Source organism: Strix aluco, chromosome 1 (assembly GCF_031877795.1).
Source record: "Strix aluco isolate bStrAlu1 chromosome 1, bStrAlu1.hap1, whole genome shotgun sequence".
Taxonomy (NCBI): Eukaryota; Metazoa; Chordata; class Aves; order Strigiformes; family Strigidae; genus Strix; species Strix aluco.
In genome coordinates, this window is record NC_133931.1 from 108522868 (window position 1) to 108540895 (window position 18028).

General features: G+C 46.7%; 1 protein-coding gene and 1 long non-coding RNA gene across 2 annotated transcripts; both read left to right on the top strand.

Moving 5' to 3' along the window:
- The first annotated feature begins 9841 nt into the window (after nucleotides 1-9841).
- LOC141933710 (uncharacterized) lies at nucleotides 9842-13053 on the top strand. Its single transcript, XR_012626199.1, has 2 exons — nucleotides 9842-10820; nucleotides 12836-13053. It is a non-coding gene; the product is annotated as an uncharacterized LOC141933710 (long non-coding RNA).
- Nucleotides 13054-13062: 9 nt separating this feature from the next.
- On the top strand, nucleotides 13063-15855 carry LOC141933704 (uncharacterized). Its single transcript, XM_074848648.1, has 2 exons — nucleotides 13063-15679; nucleotides 15801-15855. Exon 1 carries the CDS (start codon nucleotides 13175-13177, stop codon nucleotides 15056-15058), a length of 1884 nt encoding a protein of 627 aa, XP_074704749.1. The 5' UTR covers nucleotides 13063-13174; the 3' UTR covers nucleotides 15059-15679; nucleotides 15801-15855.
- Nucleotides 15856-18028: the final 2173 nt, after the last annotated feature.

Sequence of the window (18028 nt, forward strand, 5' to 3'; positions counted from 1 at the left end):
TCTGAAGTTAGCCCAGGTGATCTCTATCCCAATGTGCTGCTCAGCATGCACATTGTTATCAGGATCTGCTCTGTAGAAAGATGCAGCAGACCTGAAAGTTGGAGACAAGGCAGCAAGAAGGAGAAATATGTAGGCAAAACTTGGAAATAGTCTATAAACACATGGCTGAGATTCTGCCACCTCTGTGGATTGCTGTTGGATAAACAGCCCCATTTGTTTCAGAAACACCATGTTTCCACTTTGCAAAAGCAGCCTGAGATATGTTCCACTGAATAGACATAACTCAGCATCCCTCCAAAGAGAAACTTTAGGAGCTCATTACCAAGCAAAGTCTCTGGCACCCGGTTGCCAGTCTGTTTGCTTTGTAATTAACTTCCATTGCCCAGTCCATGATACACCAGTGACCTGTTGCTTCGTATGAAGAGCACTGCTCATTATGATAACACCAGTCACTCTTGCAAATAAAATCACACACTGTGAGATGCCATAGAGGCTGGTGAGGCTGCATTCATCAGGAGCAACACCAGAAAAAGGGATACACTGCATGGCTAGCCACACGATAGGATCAGAAGGACAGGATTCATTATGAAAGAAGCCTCTTTCACTGGACAGGCTGAGGTGGCATTAGAAAGACTGTGACATAATTTCTGCTTCCTCCTGAAAGAAACACTGGGATTTATTGACTGGGGAGTCTGGAGCTTCTCCATCACTGAAGATTTTTAAGCAGGTGTTAGACAACCCAGAATAATGTGAGCAAATCATTTCATGCAAGAAAGATTTAAAAATAAGCTCATTTGTATAAAGCCATCTTAATGCAAAAACCTGGAGGCAAAAGAAAGGTAGTGGCATTGCTTCTTGTGCAGGATTGTGCCAAGGTAACAAGAGAGAGGGATGCTCCTAGCCAGGATGAGTCACTGATTTCTCTTTAGCATTTCAGAAAGGACTGATCACTAACAACAATATAAAACTCTTCTAAAATCATTCTCAAAGTGAATTAAAGCACTATAGCCTAGGTGTCCTGCCCTCCCCACCTCTACACACACCTAGGAAAGTGAATAGAAAGTTGGGTTTAATTTCCAGCAGTGTAGTAGTGTTTTATAACATGGAGAAAAATTGCTCTGGGACTTGGTTTCCCCCTTGATGAAACTGGAGATGCAGTGACCTTCACTTGCCAATCCTCTGCCAGGGAACAGGAAGAGTGGGACATCCCTGCAAGGGCTTCAAAGAGGATTCAAAGCTGACTGAGGACTGCAGCACTTTGTAGTACCACCACTTTAGTGGTACTTAGGTAGTAAAGCTACCTAAGAAAGACTGAGAAGAAGGCAAAAAATAGGGATGTTTTCCCAGGCTTGTGTGATCTGCAGTGCTGGGATGCTGGAGGGGTCCTCTGTCCGCAGCAGCTCGGGTTTGTATGACAGCAGGATCTCACCCTCCTGGGCCACTGTCAGCTGATCAGACATGAGTATTGAACCAACTCCCATTGCAAGGCTCAGATCGTGCTGTGCTGACTCCAGGGGCTGGTCCCTGGGTCAGGTAGGAAAAGAAACATCTGTATTTCTGGGTCTGGAGGCTGAGCAGACTCATACCCAAGAAGGATGCCCCATAACCCTCTTCAGCCTCTGGCACCATGCTGGATGCAGGTCTCAGCATGGGGTTGGCACTTTGTAGGGCAGACACTTGTGCAAATGGAGGCTACCTGAAGCACAGCACAGACACCCACACAAATTACTGTAACAGAAGACCTCTGACCTAAGCAGATTTGGGGGACTGGAAGATCAGAGTCTATCTTCTGCCTGAGTATATGCTTCAGGATCGATGGAGAGAGACTAGTTTCACTTCAGCAGAAGCCAGTATTAAAGTTCTCATTGACTTCAATAACAGAATAACAAAGCTCCGGCACTTCAAAGGTTTCTTTTATGGTGCTTATACTGTTAATAAGCACCATCCGTTCTTTTCAACAGCCATCCACTGATTTGCTAACAACACTTTGCTCTCCAGGGACATAACCCATGTTTATATAATCATGGCAGTTCGCCTACACAGGCGGAGAGGGGATTGACAGCTTCCCACTGCACAGAAGGAGCCCTGGAGAAACAACAGGGGATTTCGCTTCCAACAAAGGCGTTGTGCTTGTGGTGAAAGTCCTCACATTTTCAGTTCTGCAGCACAAACTGCTAACTCAGCCCAGTCCACAGAGCATGAGATGAGTGCTTGGGTTCACATTAAATGAGACTTATTATCACACAATTAACATTTGTATAAGTTAGTAAGTTGGAGAAGTCCTCTGTGAAGCCCAGAATAGAGTGGCTGAAGAGCATCCATTCTCACCATTTTTAAAGCTGGGACAACTCTTAGAGTGCAATAGTAATTTTTTTGGACTTAAAACTGTAGCAATTGGAGGTATTCAAAAGTCATCTGGACACCATCCTGGGCAACCACTTCTAGGTGTCCCTGCTTGAAAGGGGGGTTGGACCAGATGACCTCTAAAGGTCCCTTTCAACCTCAACAAGTCTGTGATTCTGTGAAATCCCTTTAAGTACAGGAATAAACTACCTGTTGAACTTCAGTTAGTTTTACTGGAGAACAAATTTGATATTACTATGGACACCCCAGGGTTTTATATATACACATACAAAGTAAATCTACATATGACCTATGAAAGAAACAAAAGAAGAGGTCAAAACCAAGTCTTGCTCTGAATTCCTATCTCAGCCCACAGCAATATCAGATTCCCAGGGAAGTGAGAGAGACCCGGGTACCAACAATGTGCTCAGATGCACCACTGCTTTAAAGGGCTTCTCTTCAATGAGGGGGAATAAATATCCTTGGTACTTGCTATCATGGAGAGATGACCACTTACCACTGCAGAATTGCACTGCTGTGCTCTGGCATATCCAAAGAAGCAGATCCAAGCATGGGGAAACAGGTCTTGTGCATCACCTCTCTAAGGGAAAGGTTTGTCCTAACACCTCCCCTACATTTCACAAGCTGCAATTTGTGGTCATCACTGCTCGTTATATGATCTGCCATTGCTGAGAAGAGTGTGGCCCCAACATCTTTGTGACTACCCTACAAGTAGTTGGAGATAGCTGTTAGATCACTCTTCAGCCTCACTTCACCTGGCTAAATAAGTTCAGATCCCTCAACTTCTCTGCAGGCTTCCCAAGGTCTCTCTGAATTACAGCTCTATCAGACCCTTAATTTTGGGTCCTGCTAATTTTATGAGAGTAACTCTGATATTACCTAGGCCATAGGATCTTAGGATCACAAGATAGTTCAGGCTGGAAGGGATCTCAGGAGATCAGTAGCCCAGCCACCTGTTCACAGCAGGTTCAGCTATGAGGGCAGAGCAAGTTGTTCAGGGCTTTATCCTGCTGGATCTTGAAAATCTGCAGGGTTGGACACTGCATTACCTAACTGGGCAGCCTGTTCCTCCTCTTAACAAAAGATCATGAACATGCTGGACAATATGGGTCTTAGTGGTGACCCTTGGTGCACTCTGCTTACCACTAGCTGCTGGTTGAACACTAAGCCATTTTCCATACCCTTGGCTTATGATGTATGGCCTCACACTGCAGAGTAGTACTAAAAAAACCATTTATTTCTCTTGCTGTTGCTAGATGATAACAAGTCACTTGCCCTACACAGATGCTTGCAAACAAGCTGATTCCAACAGCTTCAAATTAATTGCATAGAGAATGAAATCACACATTCAAAGATCAATGCTACAGGTTGTTTTCATATCCACTCTGCTCTTGCAAAGAATCGGTGTTGAATGTCAGCATTTTGTTAATTTTGAAAGCCAGTGTTTGCTCAAGGTTTTGCTTCAAATAAAGGATTTGTCTTGCTCCATAGAAAATGTGGAGAGCGTGAGAGATGAGTGAAGGTGTTTCTAATACTATGCAGAGCTACGGCTTCCTGACAGCACATCATAGTCCACACTGACTGAGTGGCTAACGGAGAAAACAGGGCTTTTTACATTCCCAGCTCTGTTTTCTGACCTTTAAGGCATCTTCTCCTTTGATGTAGCATATAAAATACAAGAACCAGGATGTCATTCATTTTCTCCACCTCTAAAAGAAGCGTAAGAAAACAAGACAACAAACTCTTAAATGTCAAAAATCTCTTCTCCCCTGAGCAGGCATCTAACAAATCCTTATGACTAATGTAAGCTCACATTGTAAACTCCTGCACTCTGGAAACATGGGCACTTTACCATGACTCCTCACCTGCGCAAGATGTTAAATATTTATAAACAGCTGTCAAGAGCCTTCCTTGCTAGGTCTCCCACAATGACTAACCAGCAGCAATGTGAAGCCTTGGGGACGCAGAAGTATAATTAATGCTTTGGGTGTCTCCTTTCAGGGTAGTGGCTGAATCACTAGGAGCATGAGAGTTACTAGTCCTAAATATCCTTGAGCAGGAGGGCTCCCAGATATTTTTCATTAAAAAATTTTCTTCCATGTCCTGCTGTAACTCCACAAGACCCCATTTCTTCATCTTCAAGTTGAAGTCACACCTAAACATGAGAGCAACTGGACTTTGGATGATGAATACAAAGACTTTAATTCCATTGGCCCTTCACATCACTAAAAAGAGATAAATTTGTGAACTACTCTCTAGGCCTTTGAGGGAGTCACAAAAGCTGGGAAAAGGTCTTGCTTGGATTGTTGTGTTCACCATCTAGTTGGTCCTCCCTAGATAAAAAAAACTTTGAACTTGTGAGTATTTCTACCCTCTAAAAATAACTTTATTATCCTTATTAAGTCTTGTAGACTTTATATATAGAAATCCTCACTATCCTTTCTCAAGCAAAGAAGAGTGAATGAGTCTAAGAGGGTGATAACAGGGATCAGAGAGATGAAACCAAACTGCAGCTGAAAGAAGGAATAACTGCCCCATGTCAAAAGAAGCCCATCCTCTCTGAGCGCAGACTGAGCATTTCAGTATGGGGTTACTATTTTCCTTGGTTCAGGGGACTGGGTGACGCTCCTCTCTTAGGATGCATTCATACTATATGGAGAATGTATCTAGGAAGCAATGCAAGGAAGAAGGAAATATCCTCTACACTAGAAGGCATCGAAAGAGAAAGATCGGTGCAACAGGGCAGCCTAGGGGATTTAATGACACTTTTATTAGCAGCTCTCCCACAGCTGTCACAGCTCTCAGGGCTGTATGCAGCAGGGCACGCTCAAGTTCCCCTGAGCCCTGCATCTTGTGACAGGAGTAGCATTGGAAGAGGCATAACACTCCCTTGGGCTCCTGGTGGGTAAAGTCACACCTGTCTCTTTCCTTTAGTCTCCATTGACAAATCCCAGGGAGGAGTGGGGTGGGCAAGAGTCAGGAGAAGAGGGGACCCAGTACATTGGGTTTGGTCCTTCGAGCAGGCAGCTGGCAGCAGGATTTACACAGGAAGATGTGCACATCTGTGCCTGAGCCAGGCTTACTCGGTACCATGCAGAAAGGGCTTACTAGGTAGCAAGTCAAAGGGGGCCCTGGGTGTGATTCACCTCAGCCTAAGGCAGATGTCTAAATTAAAGCAGATGAATCATGCCCTTGAAATTCCTCCACTAAATATAAGCTCCTCTCACTACCGGGGAGGCTAGCTCTGCTGCAGATATTTGAAAGAAAAGGCTTTGCCTTCTCAACAATCCCTACAGATGAGTTTACCCACACTACCCTCCAGGCAGGGAAACTGAGGCACCAGCACAGGCCAATCTCATGCCTAGACTCCACTTTTATAATCTGGACTTGAAAGACACCTACCAGTTCTAGGGATAAATGGTTGGTTCCACCTCAGTGAGATGTGGGAAATGAAAGACATTAGAGGGCAAGTAGCACTCGTTACTCAAGTAGCTATAACTTTATTGCACGTGCTTATAGGCAGGGAGGACCTACGGGGTTTGTCTGTGGAGGAAGGATGAGGCCAGGAGAGTAAGAGCATTGGATAGCAGCTGTTGTGTTAGAAAGGCACTGGGAAGGCTGCTCTGTTAAGCAGCAGAGCTCTGCTGCCTTCCACCAGCTTCTGAGATGCTTCTCTGCTCTGCTGCTGATGTGCTGTTCAACCTTGGGCATGTCATTTAGATCTTACTAGGTTTTTTAAGTTATCTTATGATGTTGTTGTCATTTTCAGAAAGAAAGTTGCAACGAGGGTGAAAAGAATGGGACTGGGGATGAAACAGGGACTGGTGTGAGGCTAGGTCCCAAGGTCCTTGTAACATCCCAGGTCCCTGCTCACCACATGGAAGACCTGGAGATGTTTGATCCCTCCCACAGTGCTGACAGAACTTGGAGCAGAGTGAGCAGGGTAAGGAGGGGTTTCTGGTTTGGGGATATTACAGCCATAATCCTTCCTTCTCTCTCCTGACAGAAGCCCTGCAGTCACCAGCCCTGACTAGAGTTGTCCCCAGGAAAACAAAACCAAACAACTGACTTTTCACATACGAGAAGCCCAGTGCTTGTAGGACAAACAGGTGAAAGGGTCGCTGTGATCTGGCCAGGCTTGAAATAAATGCTGGGCCCATTTGGGCTTAAACTCAGTTTTTCATTTGAAGCTCTTATCAGATGAACATTCTGGATATGGAAGAGCCACAGGCACCGCAATTATTTTCATGGCAGCAGGATGGGAAACCGTGGGCTTGGGCTGCACAATGAAACTGTAGGAGATGTGGGCTGAAAAAAGAAAAGCTTTCCTTCCTAATCAGATGCTCAAAAGCAATTAAAGAAAAGCAGGGGGGTTGGAATAACATGGAAAATTACTTGTCATTTAAACACTTTATTCTTTATCACATTTGCCTTACTGTGAGAGTTGTTTCCTAAATTAATAAAAAACAATCTATAGTGTAGCAAGGCAGCTAGGGGCTTTCTCAGCCTCAGCTGGCACCTATCATGTTCACAAATCTTGGGAACAATCACAGACTCACCTGAACAAATAACTGGGCTTCCTACTTCCTTATCTCTCCAAGTCGCATTGTCCAGCTCTCCTGCACTGTGTGTACCCAGCACAACAAGCAACTTCACGTCCTCAAGCCTCCTGATGTGATTAACTGTGGCGTCTTTAATAAAACCTGCGGCAATATTTCCTTCTAAAGCAGAATGAAGATTTCATTTACCCCTCCCCCTTTATTTTGTCAAATTCCATTTTTATTTCATTGTATAATTAATCAGTCACTGGAGCATACGACAGCTCAGTTTAAATTTAGTTCTCACTTTTCCTATGTATCCTTGTTGGATACAGCTGGCTGGTCAAACACAGAGTTAGATCTGCCTGAAGAAGAAACACAGAAATCTCCATTCTTGATCAGACCTTTACTCCATCAAGTCTAACATCTTGTCTCCACTGACAACCAGCATCAGGCACTTCAGAGAGTGAGAGTGCACCAGGCACTGGAGTACTCTACACCAAACACACCCCCCACCCCCCACCCCCTCCTGCTTGGATAGCTGCTGAGCTTTGTGTTCACTCTGAGCGCCCATGGGATAGTCCAATCCACTTGGACCTTGACCAACCAGGTGAAAAAATGGTGTGTGCAAAGCCTGGAGGATGCTCAAAGGCTTAGACCTTGCAAAAATGTCAGTGGGTAACATGGGACAGATTATGCTCTGCAAAGTGCAGAACTCCAGGCACTAAATGAAAAAACGTGAGATCATTTCAGTCCTATACTGATCTCTACACCAGGGAAGTTCAACATAGAGCTTGCTGGTGTACGGGACTGTGAGCTTTATTAATTTTTTACCCTTTCCCCACATAGGATTTCTTTCTTAGCACTGCAGTGTCTACAAGTTTTATTCATTTCACCTTTCCACTAAGCACCAAACATATGCAGGCTGGTTATTGGCACTACTGCACTAACTTGATTCTACTTTGTAATCCCCTCCCGAGCTCCCTGAAGGTCTGTTCCTCCAGGCTATTATTCCCATAACTGGATAAGCTGGACCTACGTCTTGCCTCTCGGTCATCTCCCAGAGCAGGACAGGGCTTGGACATGCCATGCCAGCACCTCTACATTTCTTTACTACGTTTACTGTCCATGTCAGGACATCGGGTCATGATGCGGTGGCTAGAGATCTGGCAGGTAAAGGGTTTGGGGAGTTGGGGTGTTTGGAAGGGGGATGAAGAAATGAGATTGGAGGTGAGATCCTGGTCTGGGGAGACACTGGGAAGAAGTTCTCATCTAAATAATGGGAAACAAAGGCAAATATATGTATACATATATATATGAGCAACAGAGAGGCAAATGGAGAGAGAAACAGCAAGATAAGATACTCAACATACATTCACACATATATTCATACATACTACCCAAAAGAAAGGAGACATTATTAGATCAAAAGTGAAGGACTGCCTTTTAAAAAATAAAATAAAACAAAAGAAATTGTCAAAAACATGAGATTTTCTAAGCAGGAGCGAACTGGGAAGAGCTTTCACTGGCATCTAGTGGTACATTGCAGAGGAAATCACTGCAGCTGATGGCACAACTTCACTTCCAAAGTGGGTTTCCTCAGTTCTGTTCAGACTGTGAGGTCACCAATTCCAAACTGGGCTGAGGAAGAGGCATTTTTTGACATAGCTTAACCCTGCCCTGACAGCTTTGTCTATGAAGCCCTTCTGGAAACGAGCATGAAGGACTCTGAGCCTATTTTTGACCGCACGAGCAAAACCTTGGGGTCATATCAAGGCATATTTTGTCCCTTCTTTTCTTGGTCTTTGGGGCTTTGTATGAGCCCAAAGGGACAACAGGCAGATCTGCTCTGTTTGAAGTAGATGGTGAGCTGTGGAGGAGACTCACTTTGGAAAATGCAGATGTCAGTGGAGAGAAAAAGGAGCTCTGAGGGCACAAGTCATCCACCCTACTAGAGGTGTCCACTTTAGAAAAAGATAAATTGTGCCCCAGGGAATGAATGGACACTGACACAGCTGAAATGGCATAATCCTGGTCCCTTCCTCTAGAGCTCTCTGGCAGCAAAGGATTCACACAAATAGTCCCCCCAAACGTTTCAGGTGAGCCCCTCATCCATGTCCTGTCTCAACCTCTCTCCCTCCATGGTGCCACACACCAAGATGAGACAAGATGATGGAGCTGCTGACTGGCACTATCCAAAGTGTTGGTAGGCAGGATTTGTTGGACGGTATGGAAATAGGAAGGATGGGAAAAGGGAGGCATGTTACCTAAACAGTCCTGCACATGAGGAATCTGGCCTCAGCATATCCAGGATCTACTGTGGCCTAACACCGTGGTCTCGCCTGTCTGTCCAGGACCTGCTGTGGCACTTCCATACATCAAAGCAGAAGAACTTCAGTAAGACAAACTGAATGAAGTTTGTGTTATCTTCTGCTGTGCATGTGCTGGTATAAAGATGGTTAGATCTTCCTTCACTGAACTGAGATACGAGCTGGAATGTAGGCACATGTTCATACTGGTGCTGCTGCCTCATACTGCTGATACGTATTGGGGTAGAACATACATCATCAGACTTTATCCAAGGCACATACAGTGTGTAGACTAGATCTGAACTCCAGGGACCCTGTAACCTTGAACCTCCTTGTGTGATCTGAGCCAGGCATCTCACCATCCCCTGCCTCAGTTTCCCTGAATCGAAGAGGAGGAGGCTGCATGTTTGCAGCCTTGTGTCATATTTAGGACAGGGTTGAAGGTGCTGGCTTATGCAGCAATGAGTATTATTGTCCAGTTTCAGTGACATGGGACAGTTCCTAATCACTGTCCCAGGGAAGAGTCATGCTGAAGCAGCTTTTCATCATGCACAGGCTCCTAAAACTCTCCCAGAGAAGCATCCTGGGCTAGCGCTTCCTGCTGAGTCTCAGCCTCATAGTACAGGGCAGATCCAGGAAGGTCTGGGTGCTTTCTGTGAGGTCCTGCTGAGGCTCAACCTCTCCCAGGCAGTGCTCATCATTGCTAAATCACGTCCACATGCCTCAGTGTCCACCTTTGTCAACCCTGCATACTCCTTTTGTGTTTTCACTGGGAATTAAAAGGGATCCTTTGCTGGTAACTAGGCACCAGCCTCAGTTGCTACCTCCCCCCTAGGGTAGCTGCTACGGACACAGAAATATTCCCTGAAATGCATCTTTGCTCTCCTGACACTTCCTGGAGCAAGTCCCAGACAATCAGTCTGTGAGGGAAGGAGGATATTTGTAGCACTGTGGGATGTTTTCTTTCCCACCAAAAAAAAAAGAAAAACAAAACCCCCCCCAAAAAAAAACCCTACAAAAAAAACCCAACCAGAAAAAAAAAAAAAAAAAAAAAAAAAAAAAAATCAAAAAAAAACCAACCCAAAAACAACCAAAAAAACCCCCACCAACAAAAAAACCAAACACTCTCAGCAGGTGCAAGAGAGAAATGGCCTGATCCTGACCCACTGGCTGCCAGGGCAGAGAGGGCAGGATGGGGGACCAGAGCTGCTGAGGAGAACTACAATTCCCAGACGGCAGTGCGAGCTGGGGACCCTTCCAGCTTCCCACCAATATAGCGGTGCAGAAGAAAGGCACATCGGGGAGAAATTTCCCTCCTTCTCCTCCCCGCGCTCCCTCTAACACCTTGGCGGTGTCATGAAAATCCCTCCCAGCAGCGCGAGTCGAGAGCATCTCCCCTGTCCTCCCCCTGCTCCTTCAACCTTTGCTCTTTGTCTTTGTTTCGCTTCACCCTTCCTCCGGTAGCTCTCACTGCACTGGCCACAGACTTCCTTTAGGTCAGCCCAGCTGCGGCTGCAACACAACTTGCAGCCAAGTCGCAAACACTGTTGTGCCATTGAGACTGCCCCGGAGGAGAGAAATGCCAGCCAGAGACTGATGGCCCACTCAGGTAAGATGCTTTCGGCCAACTGTTCTTGATTTGTCCGGGTAGCCCAAATAAAAGACAAAGAAACTCCCTGGGATCTGGTTCTGCCCTTGATTCAAACCCGGAGCCCGGGGGATTGCAGAGCTGGAAGTAAAGGCAGGATTTGGATCGGTGGTATCTGGATACTGAAATAAAAACAGAAGAAAAAAAAAAAAACAAACCAACAAACAGGAAGAAAGTAGGTAGGAATTTCTTCTTTTACCCTGGTCTGAATTCAGGGATTTGTTGCTTTTTGCCAAAACCCAGAGGCATTTTAAACGCAGCTGCCGGTGGGTTGTGTCTTCTACCAGACCAGTGGGAGCATCCCTGGTGAGGAGAGAGGCCCTGGCCAGCGCAGCCTGACACCCGCTCCGCGCTGGCCAGGCTGCATCAGCCAGACCCAACAGGAGGGTCCTTGGTGGGGGGAGGCTAAATCCACTACCTGCTCAGGGGGTTGATGACCTTCCTCGGTAAAAATACACTATTGAACTTTTCTGAGTCTTCTTTGCAGCCTGGCTGCTGCTGAGGCTTTGTCTGATGAATTAAAACCAGTTGTAGGTGTCACATAGCTGCTCCCACACCTAGGGAGGGGGTCTGGGCCCCTGGAGTCTCCCCTCCGCTAGCAAACACTAGACCCTGATCGTGCTTCAAGTGGGTGTGTTTTGTCTCTCGTGGCTTAGTACCATTTTGCAGGTAGTTATTTTTTGGTTGGGTGGGTGGGGTTTTTGTGGGGTTTTTTTGTTTTGTGTTGTGCTTGTTTTCCTGTGGTTCCTCTGTACCAGCATGGAGAGTTCAGCTTGGACAGGAGCACCTTTGTGCTTCAGTGGTGGCTCTTTACCAGCATCAGTGGGGATCCAGATGGGTTAGCTGAAGGGGAAACACAAGCGGCACGGCTAAATGTGAAGTAACTTTCCCCATTATAATTGTTCTCTGAAATCTAACATAGATGCCCACTTCATTTACCACTCTGACCTCTCTCCTCTGAGGAGCGTGTCACTGCAAACTTTGCATCACAGTTGTGCTTGAATGCTTATAGTCCACATCTATTGCTTGTCCCCTGATCTATGGCATCCCCCTGCCCCAGCCCCCTATACCTTAGTAACAGGCTCCCCAGGGACTCATCTTTGCAGCCACAGCCCTCCCAGTGACCCAGATCTCCAGGGACAGATTTCACTGACAACCCATGTCCTTGCTGGCAGCTTGCCCCATAAGTGGTGGTTTTGGCAGCAGCACCTCCAGCCATCACTACCATCAGTAAAAGCCTGCCCAGCCATGTATACTCTCGTTGACAGTCGTCTCCAGCACCACTGTCTTCCACCCCACAGTCTTTCTGGCTCTTTTCCCTGCTGGAATTCAGAGTCTTGATAGGAGATGTTGTTCATATCTCTGTTGGCTCTGATTTTATTTTTTTTGTAATGGAAATACATAGGACCCAGACTCTTCTGTCAGTTAAACCCTCTTGAAAAGAACAAAGTCACTTCTCTCACTTCTCCAGCTGCCCACTGAGAACATCACTGACCTGTCTTCTCCCGTGCATGGAGGTCTGCCAGTACGAAGCAGCACATCCCAGTTTGCAAATGGTGCCCAGTTTGGTTCTTTTCTAGCTTTTGGGGATTCTGATTGCTGCATAGCCACTCCTCAAAAATAGGATTAATTACAACAATTACTGCAAAGTGCATTAATTAATTAACTTATTTACCTATAAATCTTCTTGATAAGAGGATAGAGGATTATTCTGAGAATAAATCACTAGTGCAGCAATAGTAGAGCTGAAATCTCAGTGTTATTACAGCAGAAAATACATCACAGATCCCCCCGTTGCCAGGGGAAATCACCCTGTTCCTGCTCTCTCTGTTGGCGTTCAGATGAGCCTGTGGCTTCAGAGGTCTCAGGTTCAGTCTCCCATGGAGTAGCCAAGGTGCCACCTGTTGTGTTTACATAGTGAACACAGAAGGTGGAGAAGAAATAATGACTTAATAATTTTCCCTTTATTTTTTCAGTCTGACAATCCAAGTCTCCAAGAATGCCAGGGAAGCCTCTCCAGATCAGAGGAGACAGGAGATGGAGTTACAAACATTGTGTCTGCAAGCTGAGGTGGAAGGAAGCTGAGAAATGAGGATGACCACACATTCCTTATTGGCCCAGGGGTGGCTTACAGCAGAAGCACCCTTTCCCTTATGGGGAATAAAGTGCATCCATTAAAGTACACTTTGATGTGTGTGTCCTGATGGTTTTTGTATCCTCCCAGACAGTCCATCCCCATAACATTGTGGCTTTTTTGTACCTGTTGGCTGCTTGGGAGCCCCACCACACACCACTGGGTGCAGGGCACTGCTGCCATGAAGGACTCGGTTAAACGCGTGGTGCTAAAGACACATCTGTGTCAGGAGTGCGGCAAATCCTTCAGCAAGAAGGGAAACCTGAAGAGACACCAGAGGATCCACACGGCAGAGGAGCTCTTCACTTGTGGGGAGTGTGGGAGGCATTTCACCACCCGGGGCCACCTTACAACCCACCAGAGCATCCACACAGGAGAGAGGCCTTTCTGCTGTGGGGAGTGTGGACGCTGCTTCCGCCTGGAGATATGCCTGGCTGCCCACCAGAAGACACATTCCAAGGGGGGTCCCTACCTCTGTGCCCACTGTGGCAAGACCCTGAGCACAAAGATCTACTTCAATATCCACATGCGGACACACACGGAGAAGAGGCCATTCGCCTGCACTGAATGTGGGAAGAGCTTTGTGAAGAAGGGGACCCTCACTGCCCACAGGGAGATCCACAAGCGGGACAAGCCCTTCAAATGCCCCGACTGCAGTAGGTGCTTTGGGCAAAGTGCCACACTGCTGGCCCACCAGAAGATACACCTCCGCGGGGGGCCTTTCATTTGCACTGAGTGTGGGAAGAGCTTGAGCACCAAGCGGTATTTCAACGTCCACCAGAGGAACCATGCTAAGCAAAAGCCACTCGAGGGACATATCAATGGTGTGTCTCTCCAGGTCATCCAGATTAAAGAGGAGTCTGATTTTGCCTTCAGGTCAGAGGACAATATGTTGGAGAATATGTCCTATGAAGAAGGTGTAGCCCAGGGGTGTAACATACCTAGAAACCCATCTAATCCAAAAAGCCCTCCTTGGAAAATCCAGATGAAGGAGGAACCAGAACTACCCACTGATGACACAGCAAACATTACTACAGTAGCCTGCCAGAAACTTTACATCAAGGAAGAGCCACCAGAAAACCCAGACTATGGAAAGCTCTTTGATCCAAAGATCCCACTGATGGCTTTACAGGGGAGAGATCTTAAAAAAGAAGAAGATGCTGATGGGCAGCATGAATGGGAAGTCATAGCCAGTAACCGGGTGCTCCATGTGAAGGAAGAACAACAGGAAAGCATTGAGTTTGGGATGCATTATGGGCAGAAACCAAACCTCAGTGCTATCCAGAGGATCCAAATTAAAGAGGAACCTGGTGTGGAGACCAACCACCAAGAAAGCCAGAGCCCAAAGAAGAAGCAGAAGAAATACTTTCAGCCCACCAAAGAGGGGATGCTGGAAAACTGGGAGAAATCCATGTCCAAGAAAGATCCCTCAGCAAAAGGAGCAATCAAGTGTGAACGGATATTCCCCTGTCCTGAGTGTGGGAAGAGTTTCAACCAGAAATCAAACCTGACCAGACACAGGAAGATCCACACGAGTGAGGGACCGTACAAGTGCAGTGAGTGTGGGGAGAGCTTCCGCATGAACCGCAAGCTGATCCGCCACCAGCGAGTCCACATGAGCGAGCCCTTCAAATGTACCGAGTGTGGCAAGAGCTTCACCCAGCGGTCAAATCTGGTTCGCCATCAGAGGATCCACACCAAGGAGGAGCCCTACCAGTGCCCTGAGTGTGAGAAGACCTTCAACCAGAAGGCCAACCTCTTCCGGCACCAAACAATCCACGTCCGCATGGGACCTTGCAAGTGCACCAAGTGTGGGAAATGCTTCCCCCAGAAACGCCATCTTATTAAACACCAGCTGCTCCATTCCCGAGGTGGGGCCTACAAGTGTGGGGTCTGTGGGAAGCGCTACCGGCTGAAGAAGTACCTGAGGAGGCACCAGAAAATCCATGCACGGGAAGGAACTGCTCCCTGTGCAAAACGGGGGGAGGCCACAAGGACCGGTGGAGGACCCCAACACAGTGAACAGACAGCTCTGGCTCCCATGAAGAGTGAAGAGGAGAGCTGAGTCGGTCTGATGTCTGCTCATGGGAGAAAATCCTTTGGGAAAGGATGGAGAGAAGCTCTGGCAGCCTTATGTGTGCAGTATCTAGGGATGAGGAGGACAACCTGAGGGGACAGTGAGGTCAAGGGGGCAGAGCACTGCTGGAAACTGATCCTCTGCTGCTGTTTTCAGAGTACAACCCTCAGGGTATCACCTGCTCGCAGCTGTGTAATGGGGCTGGAGAGCCAAGCCTTCTCAGAGCACTTGGAGATGGAGGGATGATAGCTGGGCATCCTTTGTAACAGTATGCTTATGCCTCTAAAGCCTGCCAAAGTTGTGGATGTCAAAATTGTGTTGCATGGGCAATATATAGACAGGAGGACCAGGCAGGATTTATTTTTATTACATTACTGTGTTTCTGAGAAAGCTGAAGGGAACCTCTCCAGTCTAAGTAAGGGTTTAAAGCAAGGGCCAGCTCTTCTTCTTCATGTAGCTCTGATCCACACCTTGATCCTACTGGGCTGATGAACCCTAGTCAACTGGGTGGTACAGATTTGGGAGAAACTACTGCCAGCCAGACCAGAGTTTTAAGCCTTGAATCCCCCAGATCAGGCTCCCAGATTGGCTTAAACCACATCCCTAAAGGTAAGTTATGCAAAATCGATGACTGGTTTTCCAAAGTTAACCCAGAGGCCAGCAGATGGCATTCTGGTTTGTGCCCCCACAACCCCACTGTGTGGATGTAAATGAGACTGTTTTTTCTTAGCATTGAGTTTTACATCTGTGATGAGAAGATGGCTTTGCCACAAGTCCCAGAGGCATCAGTGACTTCACCAGCTTGAGCAACACCAGTGCTGGTTCTCAGTCACCTGCTTCCCTACATGTTACTGTGAAGTTCTTCGTAGAATATTGACTTTATTGGGCATGATTTAGAGAATTCAAACCAAGCAGCAGGAATAGTTGAAACAGTCTTCAGACTTTATGGACTAGAGAACTGGAAACTATTTCCCTGTTGGGATGTTTTCCCTTTATCTCCCTGGTGTAAAGGAGATTGTGCAGCTACTCAAAAGCATGGACAGTTCAGCAGTCTTTATTGCTCACTGTTAATGATTTTGTTTGAGTGTTCCCTAGTCAGATGGATCTTTGTGTCTTGAAAGTCCCCGGTGAAGCAGAGATGTGGAGGGAATCCACAATCCCCTGAGCCACTCCCCAGGATTTCTCTGCAGCACTGCTACATGGCCACCTGGGCCATATTGGGATTCGTTGTGTTGCTGTAATACATAGAGTCCAAGAGGCTAGTGGAAAAGTGTTCTATGGTGAAACAGTAGCTCTACCTCTCTGGTTTTGTGCAAGAAAAGAAGGCCCTTCCCCATCCTCAAGGAACACACTACCTCCTTCTCCCAGGACATGTTGCAGAGGCAGCTGAAAGTCCTGCAGCATGACTTTAGGCAGCTACCTACTGTGACTCTTCAGACCCAAGCTGCTTGTTGTCTGCACTGCCTGCTCTGGAATAGCTGCCTTTCTAGGCAGGGAAACTGAGGAATAGAGAGAAGGAAAGGAACAGGACAAACTGTTCCTGAGCTTTATCTTTACCAACTACTTGGACACCATTGAGTTGAGGTGCTTTGATGCGATGACTCAAGCAACAACACTGAGCACATCTGCCAAACCCCAAAAGTACAGAGTAATTTTGGTGTTTAGACTCCCTCAGCCTTTGATATAGTCAGGCCCAGGACAAGACTTCAAACAGCAGAGCAAGCTCTGACAGCCACTGGAGGACCCTACCTCAGTACCCTCACCTATAAACTGTAGCAAAGCTGGTTGCTATGAAGCTTCCCCTCAAATCACCCTGACTCAGTGGAGATTCCTTTCTGGGACAGAAAACGCAGACATATAAGGGAAAATAACAAGTTTAGGATGTTCTAGGGGAGGCTAAGGAATACCCTTGTTAGAAAAATGGGTCTGGGTCATATGGTGGGTAGATACTTCACTGCAGGACTGTGAAACTATGTTCCTTGGGAAGAATATGGCTGAGCCAAACTAGCAAAGCAAAACAGTGTCTGTTAGGCTTGCTGAGGAGCAGAAGTAGAGCAAAGCCCTTCAGTAGGTGGAAAATAGTCACCGCATGACTGGCATTTATTTCCTTTTCACTAGCATAGGGCTGTAGAGATTTTTACCAGAAAGATGAACTGGTATGAGAGGTTTGCCAGTTGTATTATTGTGTGCCTGCACATAGACAGGGTGGTGAGTCAATGTCAGTGGCTTTCCTGGACATCACTGGATCTTCCACCATTGACCATGACCAGTGCAGGTGTCCTAGCTTCTGGGAAAAATCAGGGCTGATAGTTTGTAATAACTCCTCAATAAAGTAAGTGTTTAAAGAAAAAAGGAAACAAAGCGAGCCTCTTTTCTGTTTGGTTTTTTTTTTCATAATCTGTCATTGAGAGAACAACACTACATTCTACCCACAATGCAACAGGTGAACAATGCCAGAGCAAGATGCATATCAGTGATAACCAAATGGATGGCATTTGTGAAGAGCCCTCTTGGCTCTGCTGACTGCGTTGACCAGCTCTCCACTGACTATGGTGAGAGCTCAGGCCACCACATACTGACTCCAGGGCTCCAGTCAGTGACCCACACATAGGTACTGTTTGAAGTACCCTAAAGTGCCATAGGGCTAGAAGGCCACAGGCTTTGACTTTTCTGGATGAGCAACTGGAGGCCAGGAAGAGCATCTTAGGGCATCTCAAATGACATCAGACACCATGATGTGAGAAACTGAAACAATGTCCTAAGTATGGGTGTTTTTATCCATGAACTAAACTCCAACCTCTGTGTCCCACCTGTAAGAGCACAATGCTCAAAGTGCAAAAGGAGTCTTTCTTGGGTACCACCAGGATCTGCCAGGGACACTACACTGTGCCTTCCTCAAGGATACCTCCAAAGAAACGCCGTGCAGATAGTTTGGGTGGGCTGCCAGTTCTGGTGTCT